Here is a 21,442-nt window from a genome sequence, read left to right as displayed (position 1 = left end):
TGGAAGATTTGAGAAAGTTCTTCAATAGACTACAGAGGTACAATCTGAAACTAAACCCCGCGAAGTGCGCGTTTGGGGTTCCTGCTAGACAATTGCTTAGGTTTATGGTGATTCGCCGAGGAATAGAACTGGATCCATCAAAAGTTAAAGCCATTTAAGAACTACTACCGCCAAAGAACAAGAAAGACGTGATGAGTTTCCTGGGGAGACTCGACTACATCAGCCGGTTCATAGCACAATCTATAGTTATCTATGAGCCAATCTTTAAGATCTTGAAGAAGGACGCCGCCACCATATGAACCGATGACTTCCAGAAAGCCTTCGACAGAATAAAGGAGTACTTGTCAACACCACCAGTCTTGGTCCCACTTGAGCCAGGTAGACCCTTATTACTCTACCTTGCAGTCTTGGATAGAGCTTTCGGTTGTGTTCTAGGGCAGCATGATGAAACGAGGAGGAAGGAACATGCCATCTATTATCTCAGTAAGAAGTTCACCCCGTACGAGGCCCTATATTCTCTGTTAGAGCACACCTGTTATGCTTTGACTTGGGTAGCTCAGAAGCTGAGGCACTATTTCTGTGCCTATACCACATATCTCATATCAAGGATGGATCCTTTGAAGTACATCTTTCAGAAGCCCATTCCCACTAGCAAGCTAGCCAAGTGGCAAATCCCGTTGAGTGAGTTTGACATTGTCTACATGACTCAAAAAGCAATTAAGGGGCATGCACTAGCAGATCACCTTGCTGAAAATCCCGTGGATGGAGAATACGAACCCCTGAAAATATATTTTCCTGATGAAGAGGTATCATTCATAGGAGAAGACATTGCAGAATCCTATGACGATTGGAGAATGTTCTTTGATGGGGCGACAGATTTCAAAGGAGTTGGCATAGGAGCAGTCCTAGTATCAGAAACCGGTCAGCATTATTCGGTATCCGCCAAACTCAGGTTCCCTTGTACTTACAATATGGCTGAATATGAAGCTTGCATCTTAGGGCTCAAAATGGCTATTAACATGAACATTCAAGAGTTGCTAGTAATCGGAGATTCGGAACTACTTATACATCAGGTCCGAGAAGAATTGGTAACCAAGAACTCCAAGATACTCCCGTATCTGCATCATGTACAGGAATTGAGGAAAAGATTCACCAAGACGAAGTTCCAACATGTTCCCAGAATCCAGAACGAGTTCGCCGACGCATTGTCTACCCTGTCGTCTATGATACAACATCCAGACAAAAATTTCATTGATCCCATTCCAGTAAAGATCCATGATCAACCAGCCTACTATACCCACGTTGAAGAAGAAGCGGATGGAAAGCCTTGGTTTCATGATATCAAGGAATATTTGGCACAAGGAGAGTACCCAGAGCTTGCTAATCATACTAAAAAGCGCACACTTCGGAGGTTGTCCAATAATTTCTTTCACAGTGGAGGAATCCTGTATAGGAGGACTCCTGATTTGGGATTATTAAGGTATGTCGACGCAAAGGAAGCATCATGCTACTAGAGGAAGTTCACGCTGGGACCTGCGGTCCACATATGAACGGTTTTGTCTTAACCAAGAAAATACTCTTGGCTGGTTACTTTTGGATGACTATGGAATCGGACTGCATCCAGTATGTCCGGAAATGCCACCGCTGTCAGGTACATGTAAACATGATATAGGTGCCTCCAAATGGGCTTAATGCAACAATCTCATTGTTGCCGTTCGCCGCCTGGGGAATGGATGTCATTGGACCAATTGAGCCTACTGCATCCAACGGACATAGGTTTATTTTAGTAGCAATCAATTTTTTCACCAAATGGGCCGAAGCAGCATCTTACAGAGCAGTAACTAAGAAAGTCGTGGCAGACTTTGTCCGCGACCGCATTGTTTGTGGATTCGGGGTGCCATAGTCGATCATTATTGATAATGGCTCCAACCTCAACAGTGACTTGATGAAAGCTATGTGTGAAACCTTCAAGATTAAACACAAGAATTCCACAGCCTATAGACCTCAGATGAATGGAGCCGTAAAAGCCGCCAATAAGAATATCAAGAAGATATTGAGGAAAATGATAGAGAAGCATAAACAATGACACGAGAAGTTATCATTTGTTTTATTGGGATATCGCACCATAGTCCGTACATCAACCGGTGTGACCCCCTATATGTTGGTTTATGGTACAGAAGCAGTCATTCCCGTTGAGGTAGAAATTTCTTCCCTAAGGATCATACAAGAAGCTGAGCTCGACGACACAGAGTGGGTAAAAAGTTGTTATGAGCAACTAGACCTTACAGAAGGAAAGAGAATGAACGCATTTTTCCATGGCCAACTCTATTAGAACAGAATGTCCAGAGCCTTCAACAAAAGGGTCAAGCCAAGACAGTTCACACTGGGGCAGCTGGTATTAAAGAAAATTTTCCCACATCAAGATGAAGCCAAAGGGAAGTTCTCTCCCAACTTGCAGGGTCCATACATGGTTCACCGGGTTTTGACAGGAGGAGCCCTCATACTTGCAGAGATGGATGGAGAAATATGGCCTAAACCAATCAATTCAGATGTAGTCAAGCGTTACTATGTGTAATTTTATGCTTTCCTTGTATGATGTAAATTGAACTACGCCTGACCTGATTCCCGTTTAAGAGGAGATACGTAGGCAACCCTAAGGGTTCGGTCATAATTCAATAAAATTTTCATTTCCCCCATAATTAGAAACGGGGCAGAATTTTGAGGAGGACCCTCAAAGTTCCGAAGTGATTTCAGCCGATTGTCGCAAACAATAGTCAGAAGCATCGACCCATTAAACTGGGGTAGCATTTTGAGGGGGACCCTCAAAATTCTGTAGCAAGAGAGGTTGCAATGTCCTGAACCACGTCACAGTCGTCGGTTCATCTAAAAAATTATTATATCATATTTTTACAAAACCATACATATTACTAAAATTGCTTTGTTTAGCAATGCTACCCCAATAATACATGCAGTAACACCAGATCAAAGCTGAGTACGTCAAGCAGAGCCAACGGGGATACAAACTAACCTCCCTCCTTTGCAAAACTCACTATTTTTTCTTGGATGTAGGCACTTGGATTGCGAAATCACCAAACATACTATACACTCATGAGACAAACATTGTTCAGGAATACAACTCTCAGAATTGTTGCATTTACAAACATTTGCTATCCATACACACAGTGACATTCTGTGTGTCACAATGTCCCCAGAAGTCACAATATCACAATCTACTATCAGCTAAGAAAGTTCTTTTACCATCTGCCATTTTATTTCTTGCATAAGTCTACTATTCTACCTTCCGAGACTAAACGCTGTCTCCATCTACATTTTTGCATTGCATAAGGCTACCATTCTGCCTTCCGAGACTAAACGCTGTCTCCATCTGCATTTCTGCATCGCATAAGGCTACTATTCTGCTTCCGAGAATAAACGCTGTCTCCATCTACATTTCTGCATCGCATAAGGCTACCATTCTGCCTTCCGAGACTAAATGCTATCTCCATCTGCATTTCTGCATCGCATAAGGCTACTTTTCTGCCTTCCGATACTAAACGCTATCTCCATCTGCATTTTCGCATTGTATAAGAATACCATTCTGCCTTCTGAGGTTAAGCTCTACCTCCATCTGTATCTGCATGGCTGAAAGATTGCCACCTACTACATTGCATGGCTGAAAGATCGCCACATCTATATCTACATGGCTGAAAGATCGCCACATCTACATCTGCATGGCTGAAAGATAACCATATCTACATCGACATGGCTGAAAGATTGCCTCATACTACATCTGCACGGCTGAAAGATCGCCTTATACTACATCTACACGGTCGAAAGATCGCCTCATACTACATCTGCACGGCTGAAAGATCGCCTCATACTATATCTGCATGGCTGAAAGATCGCCACATACTGCATCTGCATGGCTGAAAAATTGCCACATACTACATCTGCATGGCTGAAAGATCGCCACATACTACATCTCATGGGCTGCAAGCTCGCCAAATTATCCAAAGGCGTCATCATTCGGAGGCACCATTTTCATAGCCCGAGAACACCATGCCATGGCCTGAGGATCCCTTTTAATTTCGCATATCATTAATCAAAGGCATCATGGTTTGGAGGAACCATCCTCATAGCTCGAGAGCATTATTTCATGGCCTGCGAATCCTTTATTGCACGCTTCATGGCCCAGGACATCATGGTCTAAGGACGTCATCCTAACCGTCCAAAGACAACCTTCATGGTTCAACGGGAATTTGCATCATGTTTAAATTTACACACAATATATGCTTGTATTGCTTATTTATAGGTAAACCGGCGAGCAACGACTATCTCGGCAGGAGCAATTCCGCTCCAGTTCCCACAACCATATCAGAGCTTAACCATTTACCCCGTCTTGGATATTGCGTCCATTTTTGGAAAGTCTCCATCGGCATCCTCCACTGACGGATACTGAACTACATGTGGCCTGAAATTTGTAAAGCTAGGGATATGTAGATAGCTCAAAATCCAGGGCACGGCCTATACCTCTTCGAACCGTTCCGTTCGGTCAAAATTGGTAATTATATCTTTACCCGTCAACTCTTTCATCCTTCTCGAGTAAAGAGGCGTAGTTGTTGATACCCAATTTTTCCCTATATATTTTTCAATATGCAAATACCTTCAAAATAGTATATGTATGCATATATAAGTATGCCCAAATGTTTTATTATTTTTCCTTAATTTTTAAAGGTTTTTAAATCAATTTATTCCCCTATTTTATTCATAAAAAACCCAATAATAATTATCAAATTATCATTTTGGTGATTCATTTATTGGATTCTCATATTTATACTAAAATATAGCTAAGATATGTTTTGCATATTTTTAAAAAGTTATTTAATATTTTTAAAGCTAAATTGCATATAATTGCAATATTAGCCCCTTTTAAGATTTAATTGCGTTTATATTTATAAAAATTAAGTCCAGTATTTTTAAATTGATAATTATGTGTTACAAATCATTTTAGTACTTTCAATTTATTTCCAAAATTTAATTTACTATTTTTTATAAAATAAATGGAAAAAATGGATATTTAAAATCTATCCAGATTTCATTTCAATTGTAGCCTAATTCTACCTCAATCGAACCCCGACCCAACTTCAATTTAAACCAACCCAAACCTAGTTTCATTAAACCACCCACTTACCAGTTTTAATCCGGGCCGTTGATCATTCAGATCAACGGCCAATAATCACCCTTGCCTTAATTAATTCCGAACTACCCCCAAACCCTTTCATTTGTTACCATACGCCACCTCTGAATCCCTCCTCTCCCAAATCCTCTCTACAACACCCTCAAACCCTAGCCACCGCCATCCTAATCTACCCTGGTCTAGTCTTTGCTCGATGACCCTTCTCCGGTCATCTCTGACCTTTCTCCGACCATCCACGACCTTTCCTGGCCATTCATGACCTTTCAAGGCGGGTCCTTGGCATTTTCTGGTTAGATCGTTAACTCTCGAGATCTTTCTCGTTTTCTTTTGGGTTTTCTGAAATCCTAATCTCTAAGATCTACCTTAGATCTGTGCTTACCATGAACTGTTAAGCATTTTTTCTCGAAGGTTCTTCAACGTTATTTTCATAAAGACTCTTCATTTTTCTGATTAGGGTTTTCCTTTAAGTTATTTCAAAAATCTTTTCTCTGATTCTCAATGTTGTTTTATGACTCGAACTGTTTGTTATGCTTTCCTTCTACTTGAGTCAGCATGTTGAAAACCGTAATTTCTTTTGGGTCTCATTCGAATCCTAAAGCTGTTTGTTTAAATGTATACTTGTTTAATTAAGTTCCTCGTTCTTGTTTGATTTATTTGTGTTAACATTTTAAAACTAGATTGTTGTTGAAAAGCCCTAGCTCTTTGGGGCTGAAATTGTTTGTTTGAGTACTTGACTCGACTGAAAGCTTTTGTTTTAGACTTTATTTTCTTTATGTGACTTATTTGACTCCGAGTTTTACTATCTTTTGAACTCGACTTGAAACCCTAACTTTTCAAAAGGTTTTCTCATCCGTTACTGTGAGACCCTTTGTATTCTTCCGATACTCTACTTTTTCTTCACTGTTGATTCAATGTGACTCGACCTACTGGACTATCATGCTTCGAATGTTTGCTCTCTATTAAACTTTGTACTACTATTGCATGCTGTTTCTTTTGCCAATAGGTTTGGCTTCACATGTCTAGTGTTTGTGCACTCTATTTATATGCTGAGGTTTCTTCTTTGATTGATCTTCAATTTTGGGGTTAATTTTAAAAATTTTCTTTTATGAACTCTAATTTCACTCACCTGTTAAAGTTAATTGATTCCTTTACTTATTTTGTCTTACTGAATCTTTTCCCAAAATAAGCATATTTCTGTCCTTAGACTTGATTACTTACTCAATGTTTTTACTACTCCTTTTATGGAAATAATCAGTTTGTCTCTAAATTGATCTTCTTTCCTTATTTTGAATATGTCATTACTCGTTAAACAATGACTCCTTAATTAAAGGGATTCACTTGTGTAATTGATTCTAACTATTGATTGTTTCTATATTTGTATTAAAACTTTACTTGTTACCTTACTTCTCACTCGTTTTCAGAAGCTATAAATACCCTGCACTTTCTCTTCTTTCAAACAGACACGAACTACTTGAGTTCAGAACACACAATTCACTCAAACTCTCTCTCTCTCTCTCTCTCTCTCTCTTTTTCTCTATTACTGCTTGTGTTGCTGCCTTGTGTAGCCAGCTGAAAGCCAAGGCTAGGCTATGGGAACTTGCTCACTTTTCTTTCTGCATTTGCTTCTTTACTGGTATGTTCTAATTAACTTTCCAGCATCAATAACAACATGTTTTCTTTGCTATTTCCCTCACTCTTGCATATTTCTGTTTGTGTTTTAATCAAGTTGCATTGATAAGCATGTTGAAATCTGCCCCTTCCTTTTCTAAATTCATGTTTCCCATATGTATGAATTCTATCAGTCACTTATGAACCCCAAACCCCCCATATCCCCTATGTGTTTGTATTTTTGGTTGGTTTGAGGGCATTCCAGTATTAGACATTGCTATGCATGACCCAGACCTGACCCTCCCTGATCACATACTTCATATCCTCTTTATGTGTGTATCCTCTGGCTGGTTTATGGGTATACCAACATCACTTATTGCTGGGCATATCCAGATTTTGACCCCTCTTAGGTTCATAAGCCACCTGCAATGTATTCCCAAACCCCTGCCCCCTTTGTGCTATTACTGATGCTGTATAATTTTAGCTTTTACTACTACTGCTTTCCAAACTACCCCTCTCCCCTCTCCACTGTCCACTCAATTTTAAATCTCTACTCCTGCACTTCCACTATATTCTTAGACTTAAGTTCTGCCCCTCTTATGTGAGCCGTGCCTTGGGACCCATGAGCTCCCTCTGAACTTGGACACATGAGGGATGGCCCTTCCACACTGCACTCATCTCTATCTGGTTATGCAACTTGGGTTTGAGCACTGCCCGGGGTCCCCTTGAGACCCTTAGGGAACTTTGACACACTCAAGTCTGAGAAAGGGTTTGAAACAATGACATTTGAGGTGGTTTATTCCATAACTCAGAGAGAAAGTCAAGAATCAGCCTTCCTCTGGTTGTAACTTTTCTTTTATACTTCCTTGATGTAATTCATTATTCAGTTTATAATAATTTGTAATAAACACTGGGGTTGGCTAGTGAAAAGGGCTGGGTAATTATGCATACTTAAGGGTAGAAATCATGCCTATAGGATCCATTGCTTTAAATTCTGCATGTTTAACTATGCATTTAGAAATCATGCCTATAAGATTTGTTGTTTTAAATTATGCATGTTTAACTCTGCATTTAGATACTATGTCTATAAGATCCGTTTTCACTAAAATTCTGCATGTTCTGCATCTAGAAAATATGCCTATAGGATTTAAATTCTTCATGTTCTACATCTAGGGAACCTGCCTATAAGACTTGCTTAAATTATGCATGTTATTGTCACATTTAGACACCATGTTCTTAGGATAGAAATGGTTAAAATCAGATATCATGTCCATAAGGTTAAGAACCAGTCCCCTTTTTTAGAAATAATGTCTATAGGAATGAAAAGAGCAATACTAGATATCCTGCCTATAGGTTCTGAAACTATTTAAAATCAGTTCGACTCTGAACCAGTTTTTAACGACCTTACTCCTTTATTTAACGCAGTTTAGAGAGCATGCCTATAAGATTTCCAAATCATTCTTTTAAAATTGTTATTACTTTGCCACATGCTGAATCAATAGTAGATACCATGTTCATAGGATCTCACCCCAAACGCTTAGGCAAGCTTTAGGTGATAATAAAAAAATGAATTTCGTCTCTGTTAAGTAGTAATTGCTACAACCAGCAGGCAGGACTGATTCAGACTTCTTATCTGAGTTATGTAATAAATTGGTTGGAACTCCCCTTTTGCCTTAGTAGTTTAAATTTCAGACCCTAAATATATGTTCAAGCCATGGTATTTATGTGTTTGTTTGAGGAGGTATACATGAGCCTTTTATTTGTTTACATGCTTCCCCTAAAGTGCAGTGTTATGTGTTTTGTATGTCGCCTTGGATTTTTACATTTTGAAATCCAAGTCAGCCTAATATCCCTCCCCTTTAGGAATAGTAGTCCTAAGTTCCTCTGGGACTAATAGGAATGGGACGAGTAATAGCATGCAATAGAGATCGAGACCAATCCGCCCTTTAATCCCTTGACGGGGTGGGAATGATAGATATGGATATGATAAACGGTGCGCTAATACCACGTGTATCCCCTCTTTTGAGGAGTGTCATACCGGGTATCGCATTGATGTGATCCATATTAAATATAAACCTAGGACCCCCTCCCCTTTTATTTGCTAATTTCTTTTCAAAACTCTTCTTTTAATTGTTCTTTCGAACTCTTATGTGTTTAAATTTAAATCCCCCACTATTTGAGCCTATACTTGTCTATTTGCTAAATTGCACAAAACATTCACAAAAGTATCTGGCCGGGAACCACACTTGTGGATCCTGAGGGGTGCCTAACACCTTCCCATTGGGATAATTTCAAGCCCTTACCCTATCTCTGGTTATCAAACAAACTTAGAAGTGAACCCTTATAGGTGTCCTAATGCACCTTAAATCATTAGGTGGCGACTCTTCAAATGCAAAACCCAGTTCCCAAAAGGAACGAGTTGTCCTACACCCGAAAATGTCATAAACCCGATCTACCAATTGCATAAGAGGGAAAAAGGGGGCGCAACACTTGACTGCCTCTATCTTCTTCAGATCCACTGAATACCCTCTACTGATACAACGTGACCCAAGAATGCAACTGAACTCAACCAGAACTCACACTTCAAAAACTTGGCATACAACTGACTATCTCTCAAAGTCTGAAGAACAACTCTCAGATGCTGCTCATGCTCCTCCCGGCTGCGAGAATAGATCAAAATATCAGCAATGAAGACTCATGAATGAATCTAAGTAAGGCTTAAACACTCGGATCATCAAATCCATGAAAGCTGCTGGGGCATTTGTCAACCCGAATGACATCACCATGAACTCAAAATGCCCGTACCGAGTGCGGAAAGTTGTCTTAGGAACATTAGATGCCCTAATCCTCAACTGATGGTAGCGAAATCTCAAGTCAATCTTCGAAAATACCTTGGCACCCTGAAGGTGATCAAACAAATCATCAATCCTCGGCAATGGATACTTATTCTTAATTGTAACCTTGTTCAACTGTCGATAATCTATAGACATCCTCATCGATCTGTCCTTCCTTTTAACAAACAACACCGGCGCACCCTAAGGCGAGACACTAGGTCTAATAAAACATTTATCAAGCAAGTCTTGCAATTTCTCCTTCAATTCTTTCAACTCAGGCGGGGCCATACGATACGACGGAATAGAAATAGGCTAAGTGCGCGGAGCCAAATCAGTACAAAAGTCAATATCCTTATGGGGTGGCATACCTGACAGGTCTGAAGTAAATACCTCAGGAAACTCACAAACAACAGGCACATAATCCATAGAAGGAACCTCAGCACTAGAATCACGAACATGCACAAAATAGGCCAAACATCCCTTATTAACCATACGCCGAGCCTTCATATATGAGATAACCCTACGAGTGGAATGACTAAGAGTCCCTCTCCACTCTAAACGAGGTAAACCTGGCAAGGCTAAGGTCACGGTCTTGGTATGACAATCCAAGATAGCGTGGTAAGGCAATAATAGTCCATCCCAATATGACATCAAAATCAACCATATCCAAAAGTAACAAATCTACTAGGGTATCAAGACCCCTAATCACAACTATGCATGAACGATGGACACGATCTACCACAATAGAATCACCCACCGATGTAGACACATATACAAGAGCACTCAAGGAATCACTAGGCATGATCAGATACAGTGCAAAATAAGATGACACATAGGAGTATGTAGATCCTGGATCAAATAGAAATGAAGCATCTCTACTACAAATAGAACAGTACTTGTGATATCTACATCAGAGGCCTCAGCCTCAGGCTTGGCTAGAAGAGCATAACATCGAGGCTGGGCCCCACCACTCTGAACTACATCTCTGGGATGACCTCCTGCTGGCTGGCCTCCACCTCTAGCGGCCTGACCTCTACCTCTAATACCTCTACCTCCACATCTAGCACATGTACCTTCACATCGAGCTGGCTGAGCGGGTGATGGAACACTCGGTGCCTAGTCCATGGCACAGGAACCCTGATGTTGAGAGCTGCTCGATGCTCGATGGCAAAATCTAGCAACATTCCTTGTATCACCACAAGTATAACAAGCCTCGGTTGCTAGCCTTGACGGCCTGAATAACCACTCTGAAAACTCTGGAGTGGCGGTGCAATGATAGGAGCTGGTGGTGCATTGTAGGGCAACTGATTAGAATACTGCATATGAGAACCATGGCCACCTGGCGCACCATGAAAAGCCTGAAGTGCTGAATGAAATGGCCTGGAAGGATGGCCCCTACCAAAAGAATCTCTGCCTCCAGATGAGGCACCATTGAACCTGCCCGAATGACGAGGCCTCTTGTCAGACCCCTGACCAACCCTGTGATAGAACCATCTCAACTCTCCTAGCCACATTGGTCGCATCCTGAAAAGAAATCTCGCTCCCCGTCTCCTTAGCCATCTGCAATCGAATAGGCTAAATGAGTCCCTCAATGAACCTCCTCACTCACTCTCAGTGGGAAGTATAAAAAGAGCATGATGGGCCAAGTCAATGAATCTAGTCTTGTACTAAGTAACAGTCATAGAACCCTGCTGGAGACGCTCAAATTGCCTCCGATAGTCCTCCCTCTGAGTGATAGGAAGAAACTTCTCTAGAAATAGCTGAGAGAACTGATCCCAAGTCAAAGCCGGTAACCCAGCTGGTCTAGCCAAACAATAATCTCTCCACCAAGTCTTGGCGGATCTAGATAGATGAAAAGCAGCAAAGTCGACCCCATTGGTCTCCACTATCCCCATGTTCCGTAGAACCTCATGACAGTTGTCCAAATAATCCTGGGGATCCTTAGAAGTTGTACCACCAAAAGTAGTAGTAAAGAGCTTGGTGAACCTATCCAACCTCCACAAGGCATCAACAAATATAGCTGGCCCCTCATCAGTATGTGCCCTAATACCAAGCTAAACTACCCCAACTAGCTAAGCTACTGGAGTCTGAAACTGGGGAGCCACCTACTCCAGAGTGCAAGTAGTAGGAGTCTGGGATCATTCTCTAGCCTGAGAGACGACTAGTGCTACAGGAAGCAAGCCTGCCTGGGCGACACTCTCCATAAGGCCCACTAGACGGACCAAAGCATCCTGAAGTATCGGGGTGGCGATGAACCCCTCTAGAACCTGAGCTGGTCCTGCTGGAACTGTCTAGGCTGGGACCTCATTGTCAAACTCAACCTGAGGCTCCACCTCTGGTGCTGCTGCTCGAGCTCTGGATTGAGCTCTGCCTATACCCCAGGCCTTAGCACGGCCTCGGTCTTTGCCCCTCGCCGGAGCTGTTATTGGGGACTCAGGCTGCTGGTCAACTGATGAAGCGGTACGTGTTCTCACCATCTACGAAAGAACAGAGTGGAAGTTTAATTAGAATTGAGAAATCAAGTCGCACGACATGAAAGAATAAATGTGAAGTTTTTCCTAAATCTGTAGCCTCTGGGGGATAAATACAGATGTCTTCGTACCGATCCCTCAGACTTTACTAAGCTTGTCCATGAATTGTGAGACCTAAGCAACCTAGAGCTCTGATACCAACTTGTCACGACCCGGATTTTCCACCCTCGGGAGTCGTGATGGCGCCTACTCATGAAAGCTAGGCAAGCCCAGAGTTACAAGTTTTATTACCCTTTTACTTAGCCTTTTTTACCGATATATAACAGGCAATCAAAAGTGGAATAACCATAATAATAAAATAAATACGGAAGACGAAATCTGATAATATCACCAAATACTACTACGTAAATCCAAAATACAACTCTACCTAGAATTTGGTGTCACAATGTCACGGACTACCTACGAATACCAATGATTGAAAGATACAAATTTGTCTCGGAACTACATCAAAACAAAATTAAAAGATAGAAGGGGATGCCAAGGCCTGCGTATGCCTACAGGACTACCTCGAGTCTCTTGATGGACTGAAGGCAACAACCTCACTATGGTCCAAAAGCTCCAGCACTGGGATCTGCACACAGTGCAGAGTGTAGTATCAGCACAACTGACCCCATGTGCTGGTAAGTGTCGAGCCTAACCTCGATGAAGTAGTGATGATCCTAGGCTAAGACTACCAAATAAACCTATGCAGTTATATCATATACAACAAATAATAACGACAGAAACTAGTAGTTAAAGATGGGAAGGGGAAACATGCTCGGGGGAAAATATCATGCACAAACAGAAATTCAGTAAAGAAGCATATGGAGCACCAAAATTCAACTGTAAGCAAGAATAAGGAGAACAATCACCAGTGCACGACATCACCCTTCGTGCTTTTACTCTCGTTCTCACCATAGGAATCAATATAATCGGCACAACATCACCCTTCGTGCTTTTACATCACATAATCATGGCACGACATTATCCTTCGTGCATTATCACTCATATCATGGCGTGACATCACCCTTCGTGCTTTTACATTTACAGTATCGGCACGACATCACTCTTCGTTCATTAACACTCACTCACAAATATCATGCACGGTATCACCCTTCGTGCTTGTACACTCATCCTTACCCAAGAAACAATCACAAAGCAATTTGGGCAAGGGAATCAATAAAATCACAATAGAATCCCGGCAAGGGAACAATAGTAATACAATAAAATCCCATCAAGGGAAGCAATATCATAAGTAATAACATCTCGGCAAGGGAAATAATATCATAAGCAATAATATCCCGGCAAGGGAAACAATATCATAAACCTCTTCTCTTTTCCACAAGTACTCCACAACTCAATTCTCAACTTGAACCAATGCTCTAAAATGTTCAATTACCAAGAATACTTCCATTAACCTTGCTCAACATTAGAAATCATCATATAAAGCATGGATTACACATAACGGAATCACAACAATCATAGTATAAGACTCACGGGCATGCTTGACACAGATGCATATGTACTTGTCACCACACCTATACGTTTTACTCAACAATTAACATATAGCAAATAAGACCATGACTCCTATTCCCTCAAGCTAAGGTTAGACAAAACACTTACCTCAATGCCACAAACACAATCAAGCCTCAACTACTACTTTACCCCTCGATTCTACCACCAATTCGCTTGTATCTAGCCATAATTTACTGAACGATATCAATAAATGCTAAATGAATCAATTCTAATGCATGAAAATAAGTTTTCTAATGATTTTCCCAAAAAGTCAAAAATCGACCTCGGGCCCACATGGTCAAAACCCGAGGTTCGAACCAAAACACGATTACCCATTCACCCACGAACTTAAATATATAATTTATTTTGAAATCGGACCTTAAATCGAGGTCCAAATCGCCAAAATTTGAATATCCTAAGTTCTAGTATCGGTGCAGAGACTCCCAGTATTGATTCTACTCCTGTTGTGAGGGACTTTCCCAATATGTTTCCTACACACCTGCCGGAATTCCACCGGATAGGGATATTGATTTTGTTATTGATCAGGTGCCGGGCACTCATCCCATTTCTAATCCACCGTATCATATGGTACCAATGGAGTTGAAGGAATTAAAGGAGCAGCTTTAGGAACTCCTTGATAAGGGGTTTATTCGGTCTAGTGTGTTGCCTTGGGGTGCACCTGTTCTAATCGTAAAGAAGAAGGATGGTTCGATGAGGATGTGCATTGATTACAGGCAGTTGAACAAAGTAACAACCAAGAACAAGTATCCTTTGCCTCGTATCGATGATTTGTTTGACTAGCTTCAGGGATCGAGAGTGTTCTCCAAGATTGATCTCCGTTCAAGTTATCACCAGTTGAAGATCAGGGACTCAGATATTCTTAAGACATCTTTCAGGACCCGATATGGTCATTATGAGTCCTTGGTGATGTGTTTTGGGCTGACCAATGCCCCAGCAGCGTTCATGCATTTGATGAACAACGTATTTCGGCACTCATTTGTCATAGTTTTCATTGATGATATTCTGGTGTACTCACGTAGTCAAGAGGAGCACGCGAATCATTTGAGAGTTGTGTTGCAGAGATTGAGGGAGGAGAAGCTTTATGCAAAGTTCTCCAAGTGTGAGTTTTGGCTCAGCTCAGTGGCTTTCCTAGGGCATGTGGTGTCCAGTTAGGGTATTCAGATTGATCCAAAGAAGATAGAGGCAGCTCAGAGTTGGCCCAGACCATCCTCAGCCACAGAGATTCGCAGCTTCCTTGGTTTGGCGAGTTATTACCGCCGGTTTGTTCAGGGATTCTCATCTATCACATCGCCCTTGACCAAGTTGAATCAAAAGGGTGCTCCATTCAGGTGGTCAGATGAGTTGAGGAGAGCTTTCAGAAGCTCAAGATTGCCTTGACCACAACTCTAGTGTTAGCTTTTCCATCAGCTTTAGGTTCATATACCATGTATTGTGATGCTTCGAGAGTTGTTATTGGGTGTGTATTGATGCAGGAGGGTAGAGTTACTGCTTATGCTTCTCGTCAGTTGAATCCCCATGAGAAGAACTACCCTGTTCATGATTTGGAGTTGGTTGCCATTGTTCACGCGTTGAAGATTTGGAGGCATTATTTGTATGGTGTGTCTTGTGAGGTATTTACCGATCATCGTAGCCTCCAGCACTTATTCTAACACAAGGATCTCAATTTGAGGCAGTGGAGATGATTGGAGTTGCTAAAAGGATTATGATATTACTATTTTGTACCATCCGGGAAAGGCTAATATGGTGGCCGATGCCTTGGCATATATTCTAGTTGGGGAGAGACCTCTTGCAGTTGCTTTTCAGGCCTTGGCCAATCGGTTCATGAGGTTAGATATTTCAGAGCCCAGTCGGGTATTGGCTTGTGTGATTTATTAGTCTTCCTTGTTTGATTGCATCAGAGAGCGCCAGTATGATGATCCTTATTTGCTTGTCCTTAAGGACATAGTTCAGCACGGCGATGCCAGAGATGTGACTATTGGTGATGATAGGGTATTAAGGATGCAGGGCCAGATATGCGTGCCCCATGTAGATGGGCTTCGGGAGTTAATTCTAGAGGAGGACTATAGCTTGCGGTATTCCATTCATCCTGGTGTCACAAAGATGTATCAGGATCTGAGACAACATTATTGGTGGAGGAGAATGAAAAAGGACATTGTGGGATTTGTAGCTCGTGTCTCAATTGTTATTAGGTGAAATATGAGCATCAGAGACCGGGTGGCTTGCTTCAGTAGATGGATATTCCAGAGTGGAAGTGGGAGCATATTATCATAGACTTTGTAGTTGGGATCCTTTCAGACTTTGAAGAAGTTCGATGCTATTTGGGTGATTGTGGATTGGTTGACCAAGTCTCCGCACTTCATTCCTGTGTGTACTACCTATTCTTCAGAGCGGTTGGTAGAGATCTATATCCGTGAGATTGTTCGTTTTCATGGTGTCCCAATTTCCATCATTTCAGATAGGGGCACTCAGTTTACTTCACAGTTTTGGAGGTCTGTGCATCGAGAGTTGGGTACTCAGGTTGAGTTGAGCATAGGTTTTCACCCTCAGACGGATGGGCAGTCCGAGCGCACTATTCTCTATTTTGAAAGAGGATCTTACTTGATTTCCCCTTGCACAAGTCTTACAAATTTTATTTTGAACTTAATGGTAGACAACCATATCACCAAGTTCTTGGAGACTAGTTTGTTGAGTTGGCTTAGACTGTCATGTCCAAGTCTTTTGTGCCAAAGGAGGGGATCATTATCCAACACACTTACGCAAGTGAGTTCATATCTGAATGTGTGGACAAATCCACAACATATATTTTTTTCGCTCATTTTACATGCAAAACTATCTTGTTAGTGGTAAGGTTAATCACAAAACATATAGAGGTGAATGCTACCATGTTACCGTTGTCACATAATTATGATATACTTATTAGACTGTACTTCAGTCCATCTATCAAGTAGACATTCTCAATAGAGTGAGAATCAGTCGTACTTACCTTTCCAACTCCAATGATATCACCTTTCTTCCTATTTCCAAAGGAGACATTACCTCCTTTAAGGTCCTCAATTGAAAGAAACTGGTTCTTGCTTCATGTCATATGCTTTGAGCAGCCACTATTCATGTACCATATTTGGCTGCTTCCCTTCACTTGGACCTACAAAAGGAATTCAGGGGTTAGTCTTAGGAACCCAAACTAGTTTGGGTCCCTTTCTATAAGCAAAAGGATTAATCAAATTCTTTTTAGTCCAACTTGGCAGCCTATTTTTCCCTTGAACAAAATATTTGTTCTTTTGACTTGCCTTTTCTTTTGCAGTGCATTCACTTTTATAGTGGCCATTGTTACCACAATGTGTACAAATCTTGTTCTCAGAAAGTGTGAGGTACTTGCAATTGGGATCCCACTTAGGTGAAGGGTTCCCATAGCCAAGTCCTCTTCTATTGCTATTATAGTGTTCTTGTGGCTATGAAAGTGCATCAGAGAACCTGTTCCAATTACAAGTTCTGTCTAGCTCATGATTGGCCTCGCTGAGATCCTCCTTTAGGATTCGTACCTATCATCTCTCTTGTACAATTCATCTTTCATTTTTCCTAAATTTTCTTCTAATGTGAGTTGTGTGTGATCAGCTGTCTTTTTGCTTGTTCCTAATTTCAATTTTAGATTTTCAGATATAAGTTTCAGGATAGTTGTGTCAAATGCATGAACATGGTTCTTCAACATAGTATTTTCACTTTCAGTTTCACTAGCCCTAAGTTCCAGGTTTTTGCACTTAGCTTTCAAAATTACACATTCTTTTGACAACTGTTCCTTTTCATTATTTACATCCTCAGATTCATCAATTAGCTCTAGTAGCAGGTAAGATAACTTTTTTTTAAACAAAAATTTAATCTTGTCTTTGAGATAGAAGGCATTTACCTCAGCTTCTTCATCAGATTCTCCATTGGCCATAAGTGCTTGTTAATCATCATCATCTTCTTCTGAGCTTTCATCTGAGATTTCTCCCTAAGTAGAGACTATATCCTTGGTTGTTGCTTTTCTTGGGTTGAACCTGTTCCTTCTTACTGTTCCTTCGTTCATCTCTTTCTATCTTCCATTCAATTTCCCACAAAGGACAGTTCTTAATGTGGTGGTCAGTCTTTCCACACTTGTAGCAACCATTATTGGTTTGCTTCTTAGGAGCTTTTGACTTGCTGTAGCTTTCACTTCTTGAAGAAAACTTCCCTCTCCTTAGGTACTTCTTGAAGTCTTTGGTGATCGTAGCCATTTCATCATCTTCCAGATCAGAACCTTCGGTGATTCTGAGTGCCAAGCTCATTTCCTTCTTAGGTACATCCATCTTCATGGTTTGTCTTATAAGTTCACAGGCAGCTATCACACCTACTTTTTCTCGAGGGATATGGAGTTTTTCCAATTAAAGTGACATTAATCGATATGAGATTGTTTATTTAATTTTCAGAGTCGCCAATTGGAATATTTATGGTGTCCCAAGTCACCGATTTATTTTAAAATCCCAAATCGAGGAAATTGACTCTATTTTTGGTCCGCGACACAGAAGATTGAGTAAGAATTTTGTTAACCCGGGAGAAGGTTTTAGGCATTCCCGAGTTTCGAGGTTTTAGCACGGTCGCTCAACCATTAATAATTGGCAAAGTTATCTGATTTATTACATATTTTAAACATGTTGTGCATTTTTAAATTTATAACTGCTTTTATTCATTTATGGAGTTTGTTTGAACAAGTCGCGATGTCGCGTACTTGTTTGTTTTTGTACACATTTTGAACCGTGTCACGAGAACCGTACCCACGACCTACTACATGTGTATTTTATTATTATTTGAAGTTGTGATTGGGGATTATGTATCACAACTATGCCACAGGAACCGTACCCATAGCCATGATGATTTAATTATTAATTGCGCCTGAAGCAAACTACGATGTTCAAATTATTTCCTAAACGACTTTGAGATTATTGCAAAGTTATGAGGTATGGATACCAAATTGTTGGGGAGAATTGTATAGCTTAATTACTTTAATTAATATAAAATCCAAAACCTGAAGCCTACCACATTAGAGGTCCACTTCTCCTTGGCCCAATTAGTTTTTTAATTCAATCAAATTCAATGGCTTAAGTATTGTAACAATCTATTTGGAACTTAGTCGCATGAGTACTGTAACAATCCATTTGGAACTTGACTAAGGCAAACCAAGGACCAAAGTTAGAGCCACCAATCTCTCACATTAATTTCGGAATAGGAACCAAACTTCAACCATATCAATATAATTACTAAAATCAATTAAAATGGTAGAACACAGAATCATTTGAGACATACTACTCAAATCAACAACAGTTAACAACTTGATACTAACATAGGTACATTTAGAGCTAACAAAGTAACATAACTGAAGAGTATTTCAGATCTAGTAAGCAATTTCTCGAAGAAAATAGCAAAATAACTCAACAAAATAGTGAATTAACAGCTAGCCGTGAATTTAACACTTCTCATTTTAGTAACAAATAAAAGAAAATAGAGATTCAGGGATATGTACCTAATGCCCGAATCAGAAGTTGAAATGTCCAAAACAACCAGAAATGAAGTTGGCGGAGTTCGACAAAGCAATAGCAACAGATTCAACGACTTTATCACACTTCTACAACCCAAATACCACCCGAAATTCAAAAAGAATTGAAATAAAAGAGAAAAAATTCGAATAGCCTTCAAATCCTTTTATTTTTCTATTTTTTGTTTCATATTTTTTGTCACGACCCGAATTTCTCACCGTCGGGACCGTGATGGCACCTAACATTGAATCTGTTAGGCAAGCCAACGTTACTAATTATTTTTCCTTTTTCCTTTATCTTTAACTATTTACCATATGATATGAGAAAATCAGCGAAAATCAAAATGCGGAAGAACAGAATTTAACAGTTTAACTTAATACTAATATGAAATTCATAATAAAACTCCACCCAGAACTGGTGTCAAAATTTTACGGACTGTCTACGAATACTACAAATAGTGGTCTGAACAAGAAAATACAATTTTATCTCAGATATAGATAAAACAGAAAGGAAACAGGATAGAAGGGGACGCCAAGGCCTGTGAACGCCTGCAGGACTACCTCGGGTCTCCACTGGACTGAAGGCAACAACCTCTAACTATGATCTGTATGCTCTGGTACCAGGATCTGCATAGAAAGTGCAGAGTGTAGCATCAGTACAACCGATCCCATGTACTGGTAAGTGTCGAGCCTAACCTCGGCAAAGTAGTGACGAGGCTAGGACATGACCAAATATCATAACCTGTGCAGCTAAAAAATATCTAACAGAATAATAGTAATAGAAGCTAATTAGAAAGTAACGAGATGGGGCAACATGATATGAGTGATACTAGAATAAGGAAACACAAAAATAACGGAAATGAAACAATTAGGGCACTTGGACCAATAACAACAAATAATCACTGCAAACAGAAAATGAATGCACGACATCACCCTTCGTGCTTTTACTCTCAATCATCGCCATGCAATCAATAATGAAAATGTGCACGGTATCACCCTTCGTGATTTATCACTTTTCCTTACCATATGAATATTAGAAATGTACACGGCATCACCCTTCGTGCTTTATCTCTCTTCCTCACCATATGCATCAATATAAATGTAAATGTGCACGACATCACCCTTCGTGCTTTATCACTATTCCTCACCATATGCATAAGTATGAATGTGAAAGGCATCACCCTTCGTGCTTTATCACTCTTTCTTCACCCAATAGTGGAAACAACAATATCCCGGTAAGGGAATCAACAATAGAGATAAATACATCCTGGCATAGGAATCAACAATAGAAATAAATACGTCCCGACAAGGGAATCAGCTATAACCAATCTCGTTCCAACAATTAACTTCACAATTTAAACCTCAACTTGAGCCAAGACTCAATTTCGGTGATGAAATCCCTAGATTTTGTGATGAAATCTTGTGAAAAGATGAAGTAGATTGAAAGAAATGAGTTAAAAGTTGTTTAACTACGATTTGGGAAAGAACGTTTCTTGGGAAAATCGCCTATGAGAGCTTGGGGTTTGAAATTTGAAAGAATGAGTTGAAATCCCATTTAAGTTGTAATTTACACAGTTGCAGTAATCGCATTTGCGATAATCGGTTCGCAAATGCAACCAAAGCATCGCAAATGCGAAGCTTGGTCTGGGCTGCTAACGTCGCAAATGCAAGTAATTGTTCGCAATTGCGGTGACTGCTGGGGTCACAATTGCGACATGGAACTTTGCAATTGCGAAGGTCCCCTCCCTGCCCTCTGATTGCAATTGCGATGGATCTTCACAAATGCGATGCTCGAATTTGCGTGCGAAGCCTGCAGATTTGTAACACAACAGCTGTTTCCTCTAAGTCTCAAAACACTCCGCAGCCTATCCAACTCACTCGAGCCCTCGGGGCTCCAAACCAAACATGCATGCAAGTCCAAAAATATCATACAGACTTGCTCGTATGATCAAATCATCAAAATAACATCAACAACTATGAATTTTTCATCAAAATCAATGAAATTCTCAAGAACACCTAAAGTTACTATTTTCACAACTAAGTGTCCGATTTATATCAAATCAACTTCGATTCTTACCAAATTTCACATATTCAACTTAAACATTATTTTAAACATGTACCAGGCTCCGGAACCAACATACGGGCCTGATACCATCATATTCAAACATTTTTCAATTTTCAAACTTCTTATATTTTTTAGTTAAACAATTTT

At 40.4% G+C, this 21,442-nt stretch overlaps 2 protein-coding genes across 2 annotated transcripts; one reads left to right on the top strand and one right to left on the bottom strand.

Moving 5' to 3' along the window:
• Nucleotides 1-971: 971 nt before the first annotated feature.
• On the top strand, nucleotides 972-1,514 carry LOC138887264 (uncharacterized). Its single transcript, XM_070168990.1, has one exon. It carries the CDS (start codon nucleotides 972-974, stop codon nucleotides 1,512-1,514), a length of 543 nt encoding a protein of 180 aa, XP_070025091.1.
• Nucleotides 1,515-17,656: 16,142 nt separating this feature from the next.
• Nucleotides 17,657-18,007, bottom strand: LOC138887263 (uncharacterized). The gene has a single exon (XM_070168989.1). The coding sequence runs from the start codon at nucleotides 18,005-18,007 to the stop codon at nucleotides 17,657-17,659; it is 351 nt and encodes a 116-aa protein (XP_070025090.1).
• Between the last annotated feature and the right edge of the window lie 3,435 nt (nucleotides 18,008-21,442).

Source organism: Nicotiana sylvestris, chromosome 3 (assembly GCF_000393655.2).
Source record: "Nicotiana sylvestris chromosome 3, ASM39365v2, whole genome shotgun sequence".
Classification (NCBI taxonomy): domain Eukaryota; kingdom Viridiplantae; phylum Streptophyta; class Magnoliopsida; order Solanales; family Solanaceae; genus Nicotiana; species Nicotiana sylvestris.
Note: the sequence above shows the minus strand (reverse complement) of the source record. Positions and strands in the feature narration are given on the sequence as shown.